Source organism: Anas acuta, chromosome 6, assembly GCF_963932015.1.
Source record: "Anas acuta chromosome 6, bAnaAcu1.1, whole genome shotgun sequence".
Taxonomy (NCBI): domain Eukaryota; kingdom Metazoa; phylum Chordata; class Aves; order Anseriformes; family Anatidae; genus Anas; species Anas acuta.
In genome coordinates this window covers 15253893-15277939 of record NC_088984.1, presented here as the reverse complement: position 1 = coordinate 15277939, position 24047 = coordinate 15253893, and the positions used below count along the sequence as shown (strand labels likewise).

General features: G+C 39.7%; 1 protein-coding gene across 1 annotated transcript; it reads left to right on the top strand.

Moving 5' to 3' along the window:
• Nucleotides 1–1237: 1237 nt before the first annotated feature.
• HACD2 (3-hydroxyacyl-CoA dehydratase 2) lies at nucleotides 1238–23963 on the top strand. Its single transcript, XM_068687531.1, has 7 exons — nucleotides 1238–1452; nucleotides 6528–6645; nucleotides 7004–7022; nucleotides 11078–11166; nucleotides 17058–17179; nucleotides 17834–18012; nucleotides 20210–23963. The coding sequence occupies exons 1-7, from the start codon at nucleotides 1325–1327 to the stop codon at nucleotides 20290–20292; spliced, it is 738 nt and encodes a 245-aa protein (XP_068543632.1). The 5' UTR covers nucleotides 1238–1324; the 3' UTR covers nucleotides 20293–23963.
• The last annotated feature ends 84 nt before the right edge of the window (nucleotides 23964–24047 follow it).

Below are 24047 nucleotides of genomic sequence, written 5' to 3'. Positions count from 1 at the left end.
AAGCAATCCCCAACAGGAGAGGTTAGGCAAGACACTGCACAAGTTAGACAGACCACTTCATTCTTTTTGTGTTTCTGTTGTTCAAAATTCAGTCTTCTTAAGAGGCATTGAAAATTTGGGACTGGCCATCACTAGTTGCGCTTCTGGATTTACAGAAACCTAATTGAGTTAATTACAGGCCTGTCCAACCATCTAAGCATCCAGAGTATATTTCTGGTCAATAAAGAGACATTTGCAAATTGTATGCAAGGTATGCAAAGATTTCTGTGTTGCCTTCTCTTTGCTCACAAGGAAGACAGAACAGGACTACACAGCTCTCTTGTCTGAAGTAAGTATCAGGCTTTGAAAACAATTTATTTATTTTTTTTTTTTAGTTGCATATATGAATAATGAATGACTTGCTTCTCTTAAAATTTCTTGGAATGTTTTTTGGGAAGGTTCAGAGTACTGCACTAAAAAATTACTGTCTGAAAATGAAATTCTCATGAATCATCTTTGAATTATTAAGCCACACTGACTGGAAGAGATGTGCACATAACAACACAGATTTATTACAAGAAATACTCATGTGAAAACAGAATTTTCTAGGAGAGGAAGGGGTGCTTATGTTGTTACTTTGAACTGGACATAAAGGAACTACACAGTGACCAAAAGGAAAAATAAACTGGGAATTGTTCCTGGAAGTTGAGAGAGAACTCCACAAAGTATTTACACTTTCTGTAGAAAAGGAAGAAAATATTTATTTTCATCTTTTCGTTTTAACTCTATGGAAAATACGGTTCTAGTTACAGCTGCCCTAAAAACGACGCCTGAATTTGTGCTGCTATGAAAGCAAATTATCTGGGTTTCTGCTGTTGCACCGAACTTCACCAGAAAATGAGCTAGAACCTTGGCCGCGCTCCGCTTCGGCAGCTTGCTGACCTATAAAAACGCTGAAAAACCCACTAAACACCCCAAAGACGACCTCGATTCGAGAACTATTAATTTCTCTGAGGGAATTACAGACCTATTTCGTCCTGCTGGAGTGAGAGCACGGGGGGGAGGGGGGGTATTTTTAACCTTTGAAGATGCGATTGAAAAGGGAAAAGGGGGCTGTGGGGACACCTCACTCCCACCCCAGGGCGAAGAGGGGCTGCGGGGACACCCAAGTGGGGCTCGGCAACACGTCGGGGGCTCGCGGGGCGACTCCTTCCCCTCAGGGCCGGGGGCGGTGTCGGGGCGGTGCTGCCCTCCCTGCCCTCCTCTAAGATGGCGGCGGCGGCGCCGCGGCGGCCCCGCCTCGGCGTGCGCTGAGAGCTGGGGGAGGCCGCGGGAGCGCCGCAACATGGCGGCGGCTGGCGGCAGCCGGGCGGATAACGGCTACGGCAGCCAGCAGCAGCCGCGGCGGAGGAAGGGCCCGGGCGCGCTGGCCACGGCTTACCTCGTTATATACAACGTGGTGATGACGGCCGGGTAAGAGCCGGGCGGGGAGCGGGGGCTCCCCTCTGTGCCCGCCCGCAGCCCCGGCGGAGCTTCCCCGGGGCCGGCCGCGGCTCGCGGTCCGCCCCCCCCCCCCCGGCCGCCCCTCGCCCCCCTCAGGCGCGGGCCCGGCGGGCTCCGCATGGGGAGCGGGGGGACGGGGGCGGGGGTGGCGGTGGCGGTGGGTGCGCCCCTGGGCACGGCGGCAGCAGCCGCAGCGTGCTGGCGGGGGGCTGAAGGAGACTTTGGTTACCGTCGGTATTAGTGTTTAGGAGTCTTATTGGGGCCTGGGTGGAAATAAGGCTGGGGGGGTTTGGGTGGGAGGAGGAGGAGGAGGAGGAGGGAGCCTTGGAGGGGGTCCTGGGGGAGCCCTCCCTGGTGAGGCCCGGCGGGTGAGGCAGGACCGGGCTCATGGCTGTGGGGTAAGGCTGGGGCAGAATTGGTGCAGATGAGGCGGTTGGTGCCACTTCAGCTGTAAAGTCCTTGTGAGGAGCAAAGGTAACCCACCGGGAGAGCTCGGCTCTCGCAGGGTGCTCGGTGCACGTCACCCGGTAGGTGCCTCGCTGCGAGGTGCAGCTGCTGGGAAAACCCCTGGCCCCGTATGGTATTTGCAGGGTGCTTTGCTTAGAGGGGGAATGGTAATTACCCACCGGTTCGATATGATTTAATCATTTCTTTTTTTTTTTTTTTTTCAAGCAGAAATATCTAATTACCTGAACAGTGAAACACAATACTGGCAGTCAGGAGCTCTCCTCTTTTCAGTTTTTGTGACATCCCTGCACAGTGCTAACAAGTTAACCTCTCTGAGTACTGCTTAGAACTAGAAACACCTGCCTGTTGGAGTACTGATACTTAATTCACTTACCTTTATAAAAGATCTCCCAAAACCTGAGACAGAAACTGCAGTAGAAATGGAAAGGTTTTTCTTAAACATCATGAACTTTTTATCATGACGTGCATGTTCCTGATTGTATGAAACTTCTTCAAAAGAACACATAAGATCCAGGTGTTGGAAACTAGAATCACATAACATAAATCTGTACTTCAGTTCCTGTTGCCACGTAAATCTTGGTTGTGATGTTACCTGTTTTCCTGATTTATACCATGCTTCTTAGAATAGTCCAGTCTGGTGAGATGTGACACTTCAATGTGAGCTGCTGCTTCTGGGAATATGTATGGTTAGATATCTGCAATCTGGGGAGCTACCAAAGAATTCCTGTGATGAGTGTTCATGTCTCTGCATTGTCACTCACTGCCCTTCTTTTGGGGCAGGTCACTGAGGGCTCTGACTGATAACTTGGTTTCAAATAAAGATTTTTGTGCTACCCTGGCTACTGCTGAAATTTGGCAATATACAACATCGACCACAGAAAAAAAAAATTACCCATTTTCTTCTAAAGGTTTCATAATAAGGTAGTTTTTCAGGAGTTGTTTGACAGAAGCTCAGTTCTTCATGTAAGATTGACACACAGGTGATGGCAGTAATGAGTTACTGTCCCCATGTCAGTCAGAGTGCTCAGGCTTAGTTCCCCAGACAGCACTGCCTTGGAAAGAGAGTAGTGAAATGAAAGCACAAAAAATTCTGCCCAGATGATAAAAGTGATGCTGCAAAAGCACACAGCAGCTTTGTCATGCAATGGTATGCAATAAAGCATATGTTTTAAAATCTTAGCTGTTAGCTTTAAAATGGATGAAGTGACAATCACAAATCTCAGTGCAATTATATTTACTTTGCCTTTATCTTGACTTAGCTGAAGGGAATGTATTGACTCTAAAAATAATTGATCTTATTTCTGATTTTATACTGTAGAGCACATAGTATATGGATTCTTGGTAATATGATGGCTTTTGCAAGAGCAAAACCGTAGAAAATGTATATATACCCGTGGATCTCTAAATGAAGTTGCACACACTTACCTTTTAGTTCACATGTGGGTGTGTGGGTGAGTGTTTTCTTTCAGAAAATGGACCCTGGTGTCTCACAGCAGGGAATAGCTCTTGCTGCAGTGTTTCTCTGCTGTACTTGCTGGGTCTGCTTACCACGGTTCAGTATGTTGAGCTGAAGAAAGGGATCTGTCTTTCCTCTCTTACACTTAGTCAGTTTGTTATTCTCCTGTCACAGCATGGCAGTGCAGTCATGCTTGACCTGGCAGAGGCAGTTCATTCTAGAGACATAGACGGAGAATAGAAATTATTTCTTAAAAAGCATGGTTGGCTGTGGATGATAAGGATGGGGCCTCGCTGTTAGTGTGTGAATGTTTGGTAAGCTGCTTGAACATGTGATCTTGTCTCTTACTTTCAGCCAAGTGTGATAACTGACTAGGACTTCCAGTAGAAGTAGCTGATGGTGATATATACAATGAATTTTGAAGGGATTTCACTCAGCAAGATAGATCTTAACGTAATAACTTTTGAGTTCATAAGAGTTTGTGTTACCATGCTGAGCAAAGAGTGCTCTGAGTTACGGGTTTCGTTGTCCACGTCTTCAGTGAGTGGTTGCTGAGAGTCAAAGTACACTTCTTCCTATTTCAGGTTCATTTTCTCTGTAGATTTGCCATATTCTCTGTTTGCATAAACAAAGCAGAACTTAAGTGAACTTTGCACGTTTTTTAATTAAACTAAGGCACTAAACTAGTGTCCTGAGCATGGAGTTTGCTTATCAAGTCTGAGCAGCTGAAAGTAATTTTTAAAAAAGTGTGTATTCCATATTCATTTTCCATAATTGGAATTAATCAAAGAGTATAAAAGTCTAGCTTAAAGTCTACATCCATGGCAGTTTTTATTTAATGATACATCAACTACAGTTGGTGTATCAGGTAGAATTTAGTGTGTAGGTCACAGAAGCTGCAAGAATTAACTTCTTGTTTAGCCTGCATGTGACAGCGGTGCCTTTCCCTGCCCTTTTAAACTGCTCACCAGGTTTCTATTTCATTTGATCTTGCTGCACTCACCTACTTCTATTTCCTTTTCCATAGTCATAGGGGGAGGAGAACTGTCTAAGAAATGCAGAAGCAGGACAGAGGTACGGAAAGCTTTGACACCAAGTAGGCACATCCTGTAACTTTGTGCAGATTCATGCTTTGATGTGTGTTAAATGCTCTTTAAAGGACAGTAATTTATTGGGGAGGGTGGAGAAGACAAGCAAGGGGCTGAAGCCCTTGCTTGGGAACAGGTGAGAACAGTTGGCTGCAGGTGCCAACAAGCACTGCTATCTGGTGCAACCTGAGAAGTTGCTCAATTTCGTGAAGTTTCTCAACAAACAGGGAAGATTAGGAAGAATAGAGAAACTGACAGATATGAACAGGACAGTGACAACATGCTGTGGGCTGTTATTCCAAAAGAGAAACATTCAGTATTGCAAGGGACAGTGGTTGATCCTGCACTGCATCCTGCCTTATGCTGCACTGAGGTCCAAATTAGAAATTCATCTGATTCTTTATAAACAGGAGTTATCTGGCAAGTGTCTGTTGTCTGGTTTCACAAAACAGCTTTAACAGAAACAGCTTTTTATTACTGACAAAAGGGGAGCTTGCTCCTTGCTCCCCATCTCTCTTCCCCACTCCTGCTGCTTGTCTTTCATGCACATCTACCGAGAAGTCCAGGCAGAAGTGAAATAGCTTTATTCCAGTCCTACTAACAAGCATTGGTATAAGCACAAGAAACTGGGATGCCAGAGTTGCTTGTTATTGAAAAATCTGCACTTTAAAGTATATTTCAAACAACAAAGTATTACATTTGGGACAATATTTGTAAACATGTTGTAATACCTAAAGTAATGGGGGCACTCGTAAGCATTTAACACACTGTAAATTACCAGGGAATGTGAAGAAATTCCTTTGGAAAACCACAGCTGTAGATGTTTTTCAAAGGGTGAAAAGCTGTTGTGTACTTAGGAGCCTCTCTGTGTGCCTGCAGATACCTCCAGTGAGGTGCACAGCTGTTAGCAGAGGCACTTGGTGACTGCTAGCAGGAGCTTTATGCCAATGCTTCTGGGTTTGGCAGGAGGTGGAGGTGAGGTGGGGCGGCATAAGGAGTAGGTGAGGTCAGCCTGGGGACGGCAGAATCCATGAGAATTTGGGGTGAGAATCCGTGAGAATCCCTGCTGGCAGGGATTTCTCTTCATCAAGCTCTTCTGCCCGTGTTTACCACAAGCAACTGGAAACTGAAGTTAACAGGAGATGCTAATTTCAGGCAGAAGGGTATTTGAGCAGATTGTAGCCACCCTAACTCTGTGGCTTGTCCTGGACGTGGGAGGAATTTCCGAGGCTGTGGGCAGACACCCGCTCCAGGCAGCTGTGGTAGTGGAAGATGTCACTGCACCTCCCAGGACTGGAGGAGGAATTTTCAGGTTTGCTCCCTAGATCACCTGAGGGGAAAATCAGCAGCGTTAACAGGTCACATTCTTCATAGCATAGCTAAAGTTATGTAGGCGTTATTATTTCTGTAGGCCCCGCATATGTGTCGCTTACAAAGGAAGGCTGGGACAGGAGTGGACACAGTCAATTTCAAGGCTTTTGCAGGCTATTTTCTTGCAGCTACTTATCCATAACTTCCTCATAAGATACATTGTAGAAGTTAAGCTGGATGGTCTGCCATGAAGCCTGAGGTTTTACTTTGAATTGAAACATTAAAACAGTTGCTTTCTGAGTCTTGTTTGCTTATGTCACAGTTCTTGAAGTTACAGTGTGGCAGGAGATCCTAGCAGTAAATGGGTTTGTGTTCAGAATAAACAATGCGTGATGCCAAATCTTATCTAAAATGACATGAGTACCCTTCATAATTTAACTAAATACAGCTTGCTGAAAAATAAATCCAGGTATTAAAGGTATTGGCATCATGCTGGTGCTGTAAGATGTTTAAAAATGCATAATATTTAACTTCAGTAAACTTGCAGAGAATCCAAATATTGAATGTTTTCAGTGCTACAGAGAGTAGGCAAAAAGTTCCTGTCTTTCAAAACAGTTACGTATCTGTTGCCTTCTCGCATATTGAAAGAGACATTGTAGGTTTCTTTGTGTTTATGCTCTGCTTAATGTCCCCTTATCTCAGACTTGTTTCCTCTCTTGCAGATGGCTTGTTATTGCAGTTGGTCTAGTTCGAGCATACCTGGCTAAAGGTAGCTACCACAGCCTTTACTACTCAATAGAAAAGCCCCTGAAATTCTTCCAAACTGGAGCTTTGCTTGAGGTAGGTGGAGTTGTCTTCCCCAGAGGTACTTACATTTTTGTGAGTGTTTTCTTTAGCAGAAATAAGGCAGCCTTTGAACAGTACTTTCTAGGTACCATGTTCTTCATTAGCATTTATAGGGTAATTGAAGGTAAATATAACTCATGAAATAAATTCAGCACTTGTGTGACATATTTCCTTCTACCAAGCAGTGAAGGAGCTTACTCTCTGCTATTCACCTTGGGCAGCAGAGCTAAATAGTAAGCTTAATCTTTGAGATATAAATATTGAATCGTAAGCTCTTGCGATAGAACTAAATGTATTTCTGAATTGCTTCATTTGACATGTTAGTAATTTGATATTTTTCTTTTTGTTCTAGATTCTGCACTGTGCATTTGGTAAGCCTGCAAACTTTCAGTTTTATTCATAGAAAACGGCACGTTTAGTGGTATATCAGCACTAAAAAATGTAATGGTCTGTGAATTTTCAGGTTTAATTCTTGCATAACTCCCTAATTTTTGCTTGAATCCCATTCCATTTTTTTTTACTAAATGATTTGACAAGTCACAAGAAGGAAAATATAACAGCTTTTAATCACTTAACATTCATTTTTTTTATCTAGATCCTTCCAATGTCACAAATTAGAGCAGTTTAGAAATGTTTTATAGTAGATCATGACTATCCATTCTCTACATCCTATAATCTTCTGTACCAAGCTGTCTTTCCTCAAATCCTACTTGTAGCTGCAAGTAATTTAAATTCTAATGAAAATGACAGTTCAAGCACGCAAACTTTGCCCGTGTCCATAGCTCATAGGCATGTGCTATGAAATTGGGAAGCAGGAAGTCACTCTTTATCCCAGATTTGACTGTGCTTTAATGGAACTGTTTGTGAGAACAAGGATTACTGAAGACTTGAGTTGACAATTCTCATTAGCCTACTGCTGCAAGGCCTGGTAGGTTGGTGGCAGGCCCTCAGTTGTGTGTTAGTAGCAGTGTAGCAGTGTCATGAATCAGTTAACCTGAAGAGTCTCATGTTTCAGTGACAGAGTTGCATTTTATCTGGTTTGTTAGTCCTTACAAGTAGCAAATATTTTGGCCTCAGCATCTGGATTGTTTGTTTGCAGAACAGGTGATGTAGAAATCTCTGCAAGATCAAAGCCAGTGTGCTTTAAAAGGGAGCTCTGCCTGGCTGTGCCTTGGCTTAGCTCTGAATTTTTCTGAACCCAGCCTTCACAGAGAGACAGTTTTATGGTCTAGTGGTTGGTCTTGTGGTTTTACATATGTGTCTGAGCTCCTTTCTGAACGTTTACTAGCTACTATTTGAAGAATAAGATAGCACTAAAGTTCCTAAAGCCACAGTGACAAACCTGTTATTTTTCATGTATAATGTGATCCATCTAAATACTAGAAGGTGTATCACAGTGTTACCAGTAAGCTCATACTGATTTTCTGTTTAAAAGATTTTACTGAATAATTATATGCAATAGTTGGGAAACTTAAAACGTTTTCACACATTTGTCAGCAGAGGGCAGTGTAATTCTATATTTGATGCAGTAGTTCTTCCATAATTAGGTTACTGTGAAAACGTTACCTTACACAGGGCAGTTTGTAGACTGTGCACAGGTCATACCAAGAAATGAGGGATCAGATGCTCTTCAAATTAATGTAAAGCCTGCTTAGTGTAACCCTGCTGGTGTACAGAGATACCCACAGTTTAGGTGAAGGAAAAGCATGTGCTACTACTGACTTGCACACAACTTGAGTTTTCTGAACATTCTTAAAAATAAAATATTGGTCTGCCCAGTAAATGTCTGATCCTCTCCAGAGCTTCACTTCATCTCTTCCATCTTGGAAGTGATGCTTCCACTGTAAATAAATTATTTTCAAATGATGTCTTCCACTCAGTTTGTTTCGATTAATTGTAATTAGTATACAAGATTTTGTGAGCATTCCTGTTAGTTTAACTAAGCAGAAAATAGCTGTGTGCATCATTCTTCAGTGGATGTTCTAACACAGAACTTGACATTAAGCATCTAAATCTACAGTCAGTGCTATCACCAGAAAAGCAGAGGCATTGGCTATTAAAACAAAAAGGACTGTCGTGAATAGGAATTTATCATATAGTTGCCTGTGCCGCCAAGGTGGTCCTTGGCAGATGACTGGTTCCAGGCTTTGGAGGAATGTTCTGGGTATTATGGAGGGGAGGAAGACTCTTCCTGATACTATTAAAAGTTTCTATACAGGGAGAAGCAGGAAACTTGCAGATAGGCTTTGCCCCTGGAGCTGTTATTCTTTTTCAATAGAAAAACGGAGCGATGACAGATGGTTGTGCATACCAGCATAACTTTTCCCTCCACGTCTTTTCAGTAGAATCTGAAATGTTAGCATCTGTGAGATACACTCTTCAAAACATGAAAATTGATAGGGGAGTGTTTCTAACAAGCACGGTTGAGAACGTAACTTTGGCATGTGGCAAAGATTTGAAAAGTGGAGGCTGTGATGTGTAGTACAGACACCAAGAGGACAGATGGAAGGTCAAGTAAATGGAAAGGGAACATTCAATTCCTTGACTTGTGTAGCAGACAGAACCCAAGTGTGTGAATAGCACTGATAGCACAGGAGAGCTTCTGTCTGGAGGAACTTGGTAAGGAAAGAGGTGACAGGAGTCCCCAAAATGAAGAAGCTGTGGTGGGAGTGGTTGAGAAGGGAATGGAGAAAAGCAAGAAAGCTTTGGGAAGTATAAGCCCAACCTACAGAATCGCTATGGTATCAGTCCTCACACCACAGTGGTGCTTACTGGTAGCGCTTTGGGAAGTTGGTGTTGACGCTGATCAATTTTGCACTATGCTGCCTAGTTAGGAGGGACAGAAGAGCTCCACCTTCAGGTTATGCATACCGCCTGGTCTCAGCTGGGACCTCCCTGGGAAACAACTTGTCAGGCTTGGAGGATTTTCTGCTGGAGGTTGGAGGCTTAGTCCAGGACCTGGGAGAGGTGTGGGCAAAGCTTGCTCGGTGCTTGCTTCTGGACCAGAGAGCCCTCTGTCTGCCAAGACCTGCTCTAGCATGCGCAGTGTTAACTAACTGGTAACGTGTTTTTAAAGTTGCAGAGTTTAAAACTGTCTGTTGGATATGTTTTTAGTACAATTAGTAAATAATTAGAGGCAAGTAGAGGTTACATAAATCACAGCTAGTGAATTTGCGAATCACTGAATTCGATCTCGTATTTTTGGCTTAGGCTGGCCAAATATGTCATGTCCATAACAAAAAGTCTTGTCTTACTGTGTCATAATCTTGTATGGTTCCTACAGAGTCTTTTTGGCTTGTTTGGAGATCAATTTTCAAGAGCATCAGGTTATTTTGTTTAGGAAGGGATGATACAAACCATGTAAAAGAAAAGGTATCGTAAGTGTGAGCCTCTAATGAGCACAGATCGTGGGATTTTATAGCACCCCCTTTTGTGTTGTCTCAGTAACACAAATTCTGCCGTGATGTTTTATAATCAGAAATCAGATTATGAACAATGCATTATAAAATCAAAAAACAGTACAGATTTTTCTATTCTTCTCTGAAAAAAAAATGATTGAACATAGTGACTGAAATTAATTTTAATGAAACTTGCTTTTAACTTCTCTTATTCTTCATTTTTCTTCCACTGTCTAACTTTTTTTTGTTTCTGAGACTGTTGTGCTGCTTGCTGTGGTTTGCATTGGTTTTAGCACGTACTTGTTACAGTATTTTAGCTGTTACAACTGCTCTTGCATTTGTCTTCATCATACTGTTGGAAGAAAACAAAACTTTGTGCTGTAGAGTAAAGGTCAGTTTAATCAGCACCTCTGAACGTGCTCAGAAGAGCCAGTTAAATCTGCTTCTTTTAGAAAAATAATTGTTTCTGTACCTATCAATGCATGAACTATTCCTTGTTTTTGTTTTATTTTTGAAAGTTTTGTTCCCAGGAAGGAATTGTAACTATCTAGCTGAATAAGGGCTAGGACTTCATTTCTTCAAAGCAGTTGTGTTTTTTTGTTTGCTGTTTTGAGGGAAACACAGTGCAAAATATCTCAATTGTTTTTACCTTTTAAATCATGATAATTAAGAGAATCTTGAATATTTTAATTAAACAGGTTTTATTTGAGGCACTGAGTTAGTTTCAGTCAAATAGCTTTTGGGATACTTTCTGTTGTTCTATGTATTCATGATGTGATTTCAACAAGGCCAATTACTTTTATTTGCATTTTGATATACATTATTTATGTTTTGATATACAAAGTCCCAGTTGGGGGACTGCATTGTTTCAGGCCTTGTAAACACACCACGGGACAAACTTCATACACTCAAAAAAATTTCTTTCCTTCCAAAAACTTCAAGTAACTGGACTTTGGCTTAGCTGATTTTATTTCACCACCCCCATCCCAATGGTCAGAGATCTTTACTAATTCCAAAATATCTTCCAGGCATTGTTCCCTCTTCTGTTGTTCTGACTGCTTTCCAAGTGATGTCAAGGGTTTTCCTGACCTGGGCAGTAACACATAGTGTAAAAGAGGTAAGTTAAGCTACAAAATAGATTGAAAAAAAAAATAATGACCTGTGCTGAAAAGCAGTTGATGGTTACTGTTTCATTTTCCTCAAAATGTCTTCTGTTGTATCGCAACATGTGAAACTTTGTGTCTGTGTGGATCAAAGGAAATAAAAATAAACCTGATGTCATCTCTTCTAGATAATCAGATAGATTGAGTTATGAGTTTCTTGCTGTAAGACAACTAGCTCCTGAATAGCCTTTGTAGTCTGTACTGAAAGCCGAGCAGGACGTCCCCAGCATGTAATCTGGACCCAGGATTTGGGAAAGAATTCTTGTGTTGATCTTGCTAGTGCCATATTCAATAGCAGAATCTCCTCGCTGTCCCTGTCCGTCATACGTGATTCCCTCATCACTTTTCCAGGATAATCTTCCCTCTGTCCTTTGTTAATCTTTCTTGCATTCAAGCCTAAGTGGATTTGGGGTTCTTGGTTATTGTATGCCATAACAAATATTGCTGTACTTTATCAAATGTCTGCAGAATCTTCTGGAAGCAATCTTATTTGAAAATTATTCCCAACTGACAGCTATTTTAATATCTGAATGTGCCTTAATTGAAACAGATAATGCTGACTGACTTCACATCATCCAAACACCTTGCAGTAGCTCACAGATGCTGCATCTCTGCTGTTACTTTAGCCAGTTGATCTGTCTCATTAAGGAAGGAAATTACTCTTGATATCAGCGTGGCTGGCTGAAATAAGTGATAGTCTTCTACATATAAAAGATATGTTTTGACTTGACATGGAGAGTGTCTTAAAGAGCTTGTGTCGTTGCCAAGTCTTCAAGGAAGCTGCTGTGTCTTCATTACTCCAACACCTGTTACCAGAACGTCCATCCATCGGTGGAGTAATACAAGTCACTGTAGTTCCTCATAGTTAACTGCCCTTTGTAGTAGTATAATGCCTGCTCATGTGGAGCCATAGTTTCGTCCTATTTCTCAAGGATGAATGTTAATTTTCTCAGCAAACTTAAAATCTTGTAAATATTTATCTTCTGACAGATTTTTCTTTTGGTGCAAATAAAAGAACTCTAGGCCCTGTCAGTTCAGTGGGGATAAATGCTAGGTTCTGAACAAAAAGGGTATAATGCCAAGACACTGGATATTAAATACATATGTAAAATATTTTAAAGAAGTATGTATAATTTTGCTTGTTGCTTGTATAATGTTGGAGTACCTGGTGCTTCAAAAACAGCAATAATCTATTTTTATGAATTGCCTCCTGGCCTGAAGTAATCCGAAATGTTAAAGACCAAATGACCTAGATTAAAACAGTTCCATGTGTTATCTGCAAGACATCAAAGGGAAGTCTGTAAAATGATTGTGGGTTAGGTGCCCACATTCTCACCAGAAAAAGAACACCAAAATGGGAGAATACACAAGGAAGTTTAGCCTAACTAATTCAGTTTTTAATAAGGATTATTCCAACATTATTGCTTTTTTTTTTTTTTTTTCCCCCTTTCACACTTATGTGGTCTTTTGGTTAATGTCTTGAGAAGAGACTGTCTTATGTGTTTAACTTTTTTAATGTCTCAAAGTGGGCATAAGAATGATGAGGAATCCTGTGATGAGTTTTTCACCTCTGACTTACTGGTAATAAATCTTGCCCCACCTTCACCCCAAGCAGAAAGCATGCAGTCTCACCTGAGGAGATGTATTTAAAGTGTCACAAGTGTTCTACTTTTTCTAAAGGGCTGTCTGCACAAGTGAGCTCCATGCTGAAGTCCAGGATAAAATTCTCACACAGCTTTATGGAACTTGTAAGCTATGCAGTTGCATGATGAGGTTCTTGTAAAAATAAAACTCAATTTTCCTCTTTAACTTTTTGAGTGAGAGATGTTCAATATATTGCTTTTCCAGACTGCTTTCATATATAATGTGGTTAAAAGAAGAAAAATCTGTATTGCATCCCTCCTTTCTGTCAGAATACACTTCTGGATACGTGATGTGATTTGAAGCATGCTTCTTGCCACTAACATGTTTGTGCTTTTTGTTTACTTTAGTGCTGATGTGTTGTTAAATTCAACATGAAAGTATCTATTATAAATGTTAAAGCATGGCAAATGTTAAAGCACTGCACAATTCTCAGAGTTGCAATGAGATTTTCTCTTGCCTCCACAATATGAGTAGCTGTTGGCTTACTGGAGAAGGGTCTGGCATGTAATACAGTACTTGTAGTCCAGAAAATATCATTTTGTCGTTGTGTTGGAAAGCAATTGGTTTGGTGAATTTTGCTGCTACTTCTACAAAGGAGGGAAGAGAATAAGGAGTGAAGGGCTAGAAGACAGTAGGGGTAAGAGAACAGAAGGTGCCCTTCAGATCAAAATTCTCTCTTTGAATTTGTGTGAACAGTAAGATCACCTGGTGACATTGTAGCTGGCCTTTGTGGAGTTCAGTGTGACACCCAGTTCTTGTAGATAATTAAAAAAGGTACCAGCAGTGGTTTAATGTTTATCAAGTTGGGTGCAGGTACAATGATAAGTAGCATATGTATTTAGAGGAACACAGTCTGGAACACAGTCTAGAACACAGTCTAAAGTCATGGTGTAAAGACATACAGCTTACTGGGCAGATCATTAAGACTCCAGCATCTGCAGCGATGAATTTGACGATCGTAAACATACTTAAATTAAAAATATAAGATAGCGGCAATTTTTATCATTTAAGATTGAGTTGTAGTAAAAGAAGTCCCCACTGGAAGGTTCAGAACTCTGAATGGGTGAGTGTCGTTGACAGGCCTAAACCATCACTGCTTTACATCTATGCAAAATTTGAGTAATTCTGTACAACACAAACGTCTGTCAGGCTCTTTATACCTACTGTGAATCTTCCTTTTTTTAAATTGATGTACACACAGAACCCAAGCTTTGGAGGGAGATGTGCTGTTTTATCATTGTTGCATACTGCTGCTGTTTGTACTCTTCTGCACTGGATTGCTTCGTGATGTGTTTAGCTGAAATTCTCTGTAATTTCTCACTGTTACTCTTAATATGGAGAAATCTATAGAATTTCTGGGTTTATGGTATCTTCAACCTTTCAAACCTTGCTCAACTTTAAAATAACTTTTAATGCACCAGAGAACAGTAAAAGCCTCTCAGGCTTTATTTTGACATTTCCCAACTCTGAATCTCATCTTTGTATCTTAAAAGGCTATTAATCCCTTATATTTTAACACAGATTATCTTGTATTCATAGTCATGAGACAAAATACATTCAAGACTCTCCTTGATACATTGGTTTGAAACACATGCTAAAAAAATTATGCCCATGGTATGATTCACACTAATTAAGGCAGTTGGACAATAAGTTGTATATGGAGTGTAAAATGTGCTTTGACTTTGTCTAACATCACTTTCAAAGACTGGGATGAAAAGGTGGAGGAAGAGAGATCGAATTCTGAGGGCAATACTGGGATTTGTGGTTTGAAAAGAGTCTGCTGCTTGTTGGCTGTACTGTGCAGTGATGTTACAAATGCAGCATTAGCAGGGCCTAAATGAGTAAGGCTCTTGAGAGACTGCTTTGTAAATCAGTTCCCGAGGGGCTGATAACGTGCATCTCAGAGATTATTTGAAGTATTGAGAAATTCAGTCCTCAAAGAGAAGCTCTAATGGTGGCAGTCTTCTGACAGATCTGCTAATATGTAAGAAACATGCTCTTTAACGATGAACTTTAGAATGTAGATAAAATATGATGATAAAGTCCATAGCGGTCTCCTGCTCCTCACTGCACAGACTTGGAGTGTTTTGAAAAATGTATAGGTCACTCTTATACTGGGAACTGGTGTTTGTAATTTTTTCATTAAGCAGGGTCATGAGCTGTAAAGTCACAATCTATCAAGTGACCTTAACAGGGGTTGGCTTTGTTGTTTTGTTTTTTAAATGGTGTGACCTGTTTTAGTAGTTTCCAAATACAGTTCTAGTATTAACATAAATAGAAAAGACTAGACTTGAGAAAGTAGTGTTACAAGTCCTGTGATAGAACTGGATTGTAACTGTCAGGTTTTCTTCTTCTATGTGCGTCATTCACTGTTAGCATCCCATTTTTTTGTCCTTGGTCATGTCCCTGGGTGCTACTTCAAGCTACACATTTTGTTTGTTGGTTCTACTGACTTCCACAGTTAGGGAAAGAAGTGGGGTTTCAACATACGGATCAAAGTCTGTGATGCATAAGCTTAGATGAATTCAGAAGCTGCTACTCCTGATTTGACCAGAAGATGCAGCTCTGGAGTGCTTGTGAAACATGTTGCTCCTTGGGAACAGCGGCATCTGTGAAGTGATGCTGCCAGGCTGAGAAGTGGGTCTTGTTTATAAAGCAGGGTTATGATCTTTTTCCAGAAACTGTATCAATGTAAAAATAGCTTTGGTCTCTACTCAGGAAGTCTTGAAATAAATCTTGGATGATGTTCTTTTATGGTGATATAAGGGAGATTAATATATATGGAAATTACATAGTTTCACAGAATTTCAAGTGAAAAAGAACAAGGCATGTTTGCCACAAAAAGAGATGAAAATGACTTGAACTGCTATACACAGCAGAAAATGGAGTAACCGTAACTTTACATTACAGGATTCCCAAGAGTTTTGTACAGTTCTTTCTGGGTTTAGTAGTCTGTAACAAAGTTTTTTTTTTTTTTTTTTTTTTTTTAATGGATAATCATTGAGCTTTTTACACACAAATGTATGACCGGTCCCCTCCTCTGAAAAGGTTTCTGCTTGCCCCTATAATTTCTTGTTCCTTTGTTTGTACATGTACTTTGCCCAAGATGAATAGGGTGTACCACCCACACCTACTGACTTCCTTTTCCCTTTTTTCAAGAGTAGGAGGCAAAAAAGAAAATGCAGCCCCTTGTGGTTGAGCTCTTTTTGTTCCCACGGTCTACTGAATTTGGGCTCAAGGTATTCACACAGCTGAGAATTCACAACATGCTTCTGTTGGGTGCCGGGGGGGTTGCGTTAAAAATCGTGTGTTCACTCAAGAGTTTGTCGTGCAGGTATGTGACCCCATATGCTTCTTCATAACTGCTGTTCCATCTGAAACTTAAACCTCATAATTACACTCCCAAATGTAACAGTTCATTTTTAAATTCATGCTTTTGAAGGTTCATCTTCAAAATACGAAGGGAGTAAAAGCTGTTTCAGTCATGTGCTTCTGGAATTAAGAGGTGTAAAGCAGTGAACCAAAATGATGCCTTGAATATAACCAACATCAGAAAAACAATGCTGCGTGCAGTAAGCAGCAAGAGGAGCAGGGAACAGCAAAGTAGGTAGTTAGTTGTGAAGCTTGCCTGAGGTGCCACAACCTGAGCTTCTGTTTCTTCTCTCCTCCGAGCCTGCATCCCGCTGTTAGCTGTCTTGCTGCTGCTCAGAATTAAGACCCAGTTTCTCATGTGAAGAAAGAGAGGGAAGCAGTTCTCCTTGTACTCAGAAATAGCACTGACTAGGAGCAGAGTGTAAAGTCTAAACCAGATCTGGAGTGTTAGCATCCTCCCTGCTTCCTGCACCAGAAAACAACCACAGGACTTAAGTACAACCTGGTACTGTATAGTAGTTGGCAGTGTTTTGGGTTGTTCTTGGTATTTCAGGGATTTCTTGCACTAATTTGCATTGCACAGAATGAGAGATCTTAAGTTTTCTGATCATCTGAGCTATTCTTAAGCCAACTAGGAAAATACAGAGCATGATGAGAAGGGTTTTTTGCCGTTGTTACTAATGTTGCTTTTATGCTTTTTCTTGGAGTCTGTTATCTAAAATGATGCAGTAAAGCAGCCCCTGGGAATTAATTTCTTTGGGGTGTTTAGATCTGGTGAGTAACTAGGAACACTTGAATTCATATTGAACCTTTTGCTTCTCTCTTGTAGGTACAAACGGAAGATTGTGTCCTGTTATTTGTAGTGGCCTGGACAATCACTGAGATAATCCGTTACTCTTTTTATACCTTTAGCTTGTTAAACCATCTCCCTTATCTCATAAAATGGGCCAGGTAGGTGGCACAAGAGAAATCATAGCCTTTAAAGCAGAGATATCTACCTTGTAAAATAGTTTATAAAAGAACTATTTAAAATTGTTTTAAATTCTGTCATGGGGTGATTGCCCCATTTATAAATGCAACTTCCTCGCTTCTTTCCAGCAGATTTGTGTTGCAAATCTATTAAATGTAAGGTGAAAGTACTTTGCTAAATGGTACTGAGTTCTAGCAAAGTGATTGTTGTTTGTCAGACACTGCCAATTAACAGTAAGGGATGGCAGTAAATAAACTGATACTTAACAATAACTCTTCAGTGTAAGGGTTGGTGAAAAGTTGGTGAACACATTGATTAACACTGACTGTGTTTGGCCCTGTTTTGATAATATGACCTCTGCCAAAGAGTTCAGAAGCCAAAGCAACAAGCATAGGGGAGAGGAGACAGAGGAAATAGTTGTAAAATAACTTTCAGATTCTCAAAGATAACCTTTAAACAAATTCAAACTTGTTTCTGACTTCAATATTCTTGTCTTGCAGTAATGTTCACACCTAATGTTTGTATGCTCTAATCAAATAAAAGCTAAGAATTTAAGATTTTAATATCTATAGCTTAACAAATACTTTGTCAGTTTGTCAGAGCTTTTAATCTTTTCCTTAACTGTCCTGTTCTAGGTACACGTTGTTTATAGTGTTGTATCCAATGGGAGTCTCTGGCGAATTACTCACAATATATGCTGCATTACCCTTCGTCAGGCAGTCTGGCTTGTATTCCATTAGTTTACCGAACAAGTACAATTTTTCTTTTGACTACTATACATTCCTGATCCTGGTTATGATCTCGTACATTCCAAGTAAGTACAAGTTTGATCTTTTTTAAACATTAAAAATGGTATCAGGAAAAGCTAACAATTGCGGGGGGGTTGCATATATACAACTAATGTTGCAGAATTAATTTTGAAAGGTATTTAAAGAAGTCAAAACTGCAGGAGTTGCTTTCTACAAACACTTGTAATATAGTAATATTTTCCCCTCATATACTTGGAATATAAAAATAAATGTAGTATTTGGCAAATGTTGACTTTTTTTACCCAATTATGGACTTCTGTGAGAACAGGGTTAAAACAGCTTCTTAAAATTTGGTTCATTATCAGGCGTAAGAACATCGCTTTTGCAGTAATGGCTAGCAAGGCATTTCTGTTGAATTAACTTGATGTTATCTTTGGTTAGTATTTCTTTACATGCTATGAAGATTTGGCTTTTCTGCTTAGAAACAGGGATTAGGAACGCATCGGCCTTCAAACAATTTAGATGTGCAAATAGACGTCTAACATGCAAAATGATGTAGTGACAATGTTGCTGCTGTTAGCTGTCTCTGTAGCTCTCTTTATATGAACCTTGTTTGTATAGAATGAAAAAATCATTCTAAGATTTAAATTTCAGCAGTGTGGCTGTCTGTAATAAGTGCTTACTCTTCCAGTGAACCATCTTGTAATTCTGACATCAAGATTCATAAGTTCTTCCAGCTGTTACAAATGCATGAAAAGGGTTTTTAATATCTTCTCGTCTCCTTCTTCCAAAAACATTGATATTACTAACTCCGAGGAGCCAGAATAATATCTTTTGTTCCAGTGAAAATAAACACAAGTATTAATTACCTCTTGTGGGGTGGCTAGATCACAGCTGACAGGCCACACAGAAGGGAAGCAGATAGAACCTAGATAATTTTAGCCCTGTTTCTCCTTTAAAATTGCAGTTTCTCAATTGAAATGTTTTGTGATTCATTATCATTTGTGCGATGTGTAACTTCGGTACAGTCTTTTTTAATTTTGAAATAATTTTTGTGAATTGGTATCTTAACTCCATGTACCAACTGTTTGGACTCAATTGGTCTTAGGTACCTTTTCACATGAAGGCGTTCTGTGTTGTTCCACAGATACAAGAAAAGCAATGATCATTACATTCATTGATTATACCATAGGTCAGTTAGTCATTCTTAAAAGCTACCTGTGGAGGGGGGTGTTCTTAACCCACAAAAGATCTTGCAAATTTTGGAAAATTTAACATCATAAAGAAAGCAAGATTTAAAAACTGTTGCTAGAACTTGAGATTAACATTCTTGATAGCTGCATCTTACCATTTATCTGACTTTAAATATTTAATTTAGTACCCATCTGTCGAAATTGACATCTTGCCGGAAAGGATGTCATTCAGTTCTTCGCATATAGATTCCAACTACTTAGACTTCTAACAGTGATCTCGTGGCTCTGTATTCTATTATGGTCCTGGACAGCTATATTAACTACTTAGCACTGGTGGAGTGAAATCAAGGCTTGGGGGAAACAATCAGGAGATGAAATACTGGGTAAAGAAAGCCAAAAGAGAAAGCAGTAGCCTAAAATTTAATAGTTTTTGGTTGGCCAACATCTACTACAAACACTACTGTAACCGATGTCATCTAGGCTGATGCTTGTTTAATTTCCAGAGGGTTCACAACGATGGAAGTTTAGTCTCTCATGGGAAATTTAGCTTTTGCTGTTTGTTTTCCATTCCCTCCTTTATTCTTCTGCAAACATACTGTGTAATGTAGTCTTAGAAGGAAAAAAGCTTTACATAGAGGATAGAGAGAGATGAAAGAAGCACCAGTTTGCATAAAGTTTCTTAGATTCTGTGAAAGGGACACTAGAATTATGAGAACTGAAATCTGGAAATGTCATTCTTCTGAAAGGACTTTCATTCCTCATGGTGCTCTTTTTCCTCCCTGCAATGTTTTTCTTATTCTGTATGTACAATTCAGGAAACTTCGTTATCCCACTTATAGCTGCGGAAATGTAAGAGGGCTTTTTGCCACCTTTGCCTGAAAATGTTATTACTCTAGCAAAAATTAAATAGTACCTGAAGGGCAATATTGCTTATTCTTAAGGCAGAAGATGATTAGAGCAGAAAGTGAATAGGCACATTCCCTTTTAACAGAATTGGTGACCTTGAGTGTGACTGTGTGTATTACACTGACACAGAAGCCTGACTTACTACTTTGTGTTTTCTCTTCAGTCTTTCCCCAGCTCTATTTTCATATGCTACATCAGAGGCGAAAGGTGCTTTCCCACACTGAAGAACACAAGAAGTCGGAGTAATTCCAGCTCTTTGAGAACTTTTCAAACACCAAAATGCTGCAGATTTTCAATACCAAGCTTATTTATAACAAATATAACAAGATAAACTAAGTCAGAGGTAAAAGACCAATAATTTAGCAAGAATAACCAATAAATCTGATTTCACTGAAATTCTACGATGTAAAACATGCAAATAATTTTCAGCTTGCAGTGCTTCAGAAAACTTCTAAACTTTATATGGCTTGGCAGGTATCCTTTTACTTTTCCTTAAGTGATGTGCTAAAATGGTTTTAATTTACAACTAAATGCCTGAAGGTTACAGTATGAGTGATGAAATTTTACCCACTAAATGCTTGAATTGGGATTATATCACTGATACCTCCTCTTTTTTTTTTTTTTTTGAAGTGTTTGACTGCATGCCAGAAACTGTATGTATTGCTGTGGAAGCAAACAATATGCTCTGGAATGCTTTAGAATTTTGTCAGAGACTCCAGTGGAGAATGTAATCCGGGCAGTGTTTGAATTTAGAAAGGTAGGTTATGTATTTAGAAGGTGATGAGAACAAGAACAGGAAAGCAATTACGGGAAATGAGGGGAATGTGGTTTGTTAGGAATTTAAACAGTAGGGTGTCTGACCGGAGTGTGTCCTTTGAAGATCTTGTTTAAGCTGATTACTCAAATGCTAATGTTAATTCAGAGGCTATAATGCTTATCTGAAACATTAAAACTCTGAATACTGCAGCCCTGGATACCTTATTAAATACTAAAAACATAAAAAATACTAACTGTAATATTTCTAGTGATATCAGTAATTAAACAATATAGGGAGGCAGGTCACCCAGAAAGAGGTGCAGTTCTCCCTTTTTGACTTTAAATTATCATCTCTAATCATTGTCCACTGTTTCAGTGGTACTCATCTTTCAGTGCTAAGAACTATTTGGTCTACTGTGGAATCATTTGAGGGCTTTGTTCCTCAACATGACTTTTCTTAAGTGACTAATGTGTTTTGCTTTGGCACATCCAAACAGGTGCTTCCAGGCACTCGGCTTCTGAAATGTTGCAAAAACCCTAAATGATAAGTTCAGTTGTTTGGGTTTTTTTTTGTTTTTTTTTTTTTGGAAGCATATTATCTCATGAGTTACACTCTGCTTTTACAAATTGGACAAGCTTTTCCTCATCTGCTCTTCTGAAAGAGCAGAAGAGCTTAGAAAGGTAGATTTTCCAAGGTCTTTGCTATGGGTTCTCAGGCTAAACCTTGGGAAGGTAAAGCAGAAAATGAAAGGAGTGAGAAAGCCACGTGGTGCAGCAGAATCCACTAATGCTGTGTGAACAGTGGCCCAATTATGAACAGACTGTACTGGGAGGGGGTGAGAAATGGAAGGGACCAAGGGATCAGGGAGATGAATGGATGGCCAAGCAATGGCAAAAGGAAACATAGCTAATGGTCTTTACTCTGTCATGTATTGAAAACGAAATAGTACTGACCTTACCCCACTAGAGCCACTAGACAGTAAGACAAGGGCTTCTCTGACTTCCTCTTGTAACATCGTGATTTAGTGCATAAATCGGATGTGACCAGGATACCTGCGATGCTAGTCTTGTGTTATGCCTGCCAGCACCTACCTCCCCCTGGACACGATCCATATCTGTGTCCCAATTATTTGTGCTCCCAGTTCTCCCTAAACATAGGGCAGTAAGTACTAAGCGTGCTGCCTCTCTGTTCTAGTACTGGGGGAAAGCTGCATTTACTATACTCTTCTTTTTGTATTTGTCAGAGCTATATTTAAAAAAACAAACTGTATTTTTCAGTAACTTCTTCTGGCTCCATCAAAAAGTCTGACTGAATATCCCTAGCACTCAGTAATGTGTAACACCTCAGGTGTTCAACACAAGTGGGTCTGGTGTAGGTAGGGAGAGCGTAAGAGACAATAACGATCTTTGCTTCTATGTTAAACGTTTTGCAGACAGTTGTTGACAGTAATCAAAAATACTGTAGCAACATGCAACCTCAGAGTGGTTTCTGCCTTCAAAGATGAAACAATTCAAATTCATTTCTGTTAGGCTATGTATTTCTTTGTTCTGGCTATCTGTGAGAAATGTTGCATTATACATAACGCATTGCTCAGAAGCGTAAACTTCCACCTCTGAACAAAACATCTTTTGCTTGTACATGCTGTCGGAGAGGTTAGTGGCAGCATTTCTGAATGTCATCTAACAGATCCAATTTCATGGGGTACTCAGGTTACTGGATGCTGTGGATGCTTAGCTCCTGATGTTTGGTTTTGTTTGATTCTGTGCCTACATACAAGACGTGGATTCAAGTCTGTAGTTCCACTTTGCAGAAGAAGTAATGTGTAATAATCCTGCATGAAACAAACTGTTGATGGGAATGGTGTACAGATCTGTAGGAGGTAGCATGGGCACTACAGAGAAGCAGGGAGAGCTGCCAATAGGGATGAAGGTTTGTACAACCAGCCTCTTTACTGAGTAAGCCTTATTATGAAATAGTTAATTGAAAATATTAAATGGCCTTTAGCTTTTCAAAGAAAAAGGAGTTTCTTTTCCTTCTAAAAGAAAAATTAAAGGAAGTTACTTTGATAATTGGAAATCTTGACCAAAAAGTAATTAAGGAAGCCCTATCTTCTGAAGTATGAAACGTTTAGTATATTCAAGAATTCTAGCACTTCAGTTTACAGTACTTTTTCAAATTAAGTTTCCATGGAAATCACTGGAAGGTGATCCTGAGTAAGTGCAATTCCCTAATATTGCTGGGTTTTTTCCTAATGCCGACTTTGATCAAATGTGGGGTTTTTTCTTCTCATAAAATAAGAACAAATTTCCCTTTTTCTGTCACTGAAATTGTAATGTGGTATGTTAACTTTATAATAAAAGCGTTGATTAGTACTCTCTTTCACAGATCTAGAAGTTTTTTTTCCCCACAAACTATTTACTTGGCTTGCGTGTTTTCTGTGAGCATAACCAAACTGCTGCAGCAGGTAGTCTTTGGGTTGCGTGCACTAGTTTAGGCAACACTACTTTTGTTCTACCATGCCAGCTTTGATCATGTTAGTCATTACCTTCTTACAGACCAAGGTTCTTAACCAGTGTATAGTTTACAACTGGAATTGTAGAAATGTTCATATTGTAAATTACAGTAAGATGCAGACTACGGTAAATTGTAATTTTTCACAATGTGATGTTTCTATCCAAGTTTTTTTATTTATCACTAGAAAGGTTGGCGTTTGTGTGGACCAATCTGCAGTGTCATTTTAAAACCTATTTTTCATCTTAAAATTTTCATGAGTATACATCAAATCGTGTGCTTTGATGTATATTTGTTGGTGAAATTTGGGTGAAAACTATATACAGTCATTTTTGTATTTTTTTCTATGTTGTGAAGAATAAAATTGTAATTTTATAAGTCTGATTCACTAAGATTATTATAAGTTAAATGTATTTTTTGTATATTTAGGAATCTGGTATTACCTGGAGCTCTGAAAGGTTAAGCAAAGACTTTTTATGCATGTTTGAAAGATATTTCTACTTGACAATGCGGTGAAATGGTTTGTATGCGAACATACTAGTCTGTGTTTGTTGCCTTGTGAAATTGATTCTGTGTTCTCTGCCTGGATTTGGTCTACTGACCAGTGATACTAATTGCTATAATCCAAATAAAATAATTCCAAACAAAATCTGCTGTATTGTCACTGTTTAGGGAACAAAAGCAGATGCTTGGCAAATGTGGATTAGGGCTGTGTTTTTATTCATCTGACATA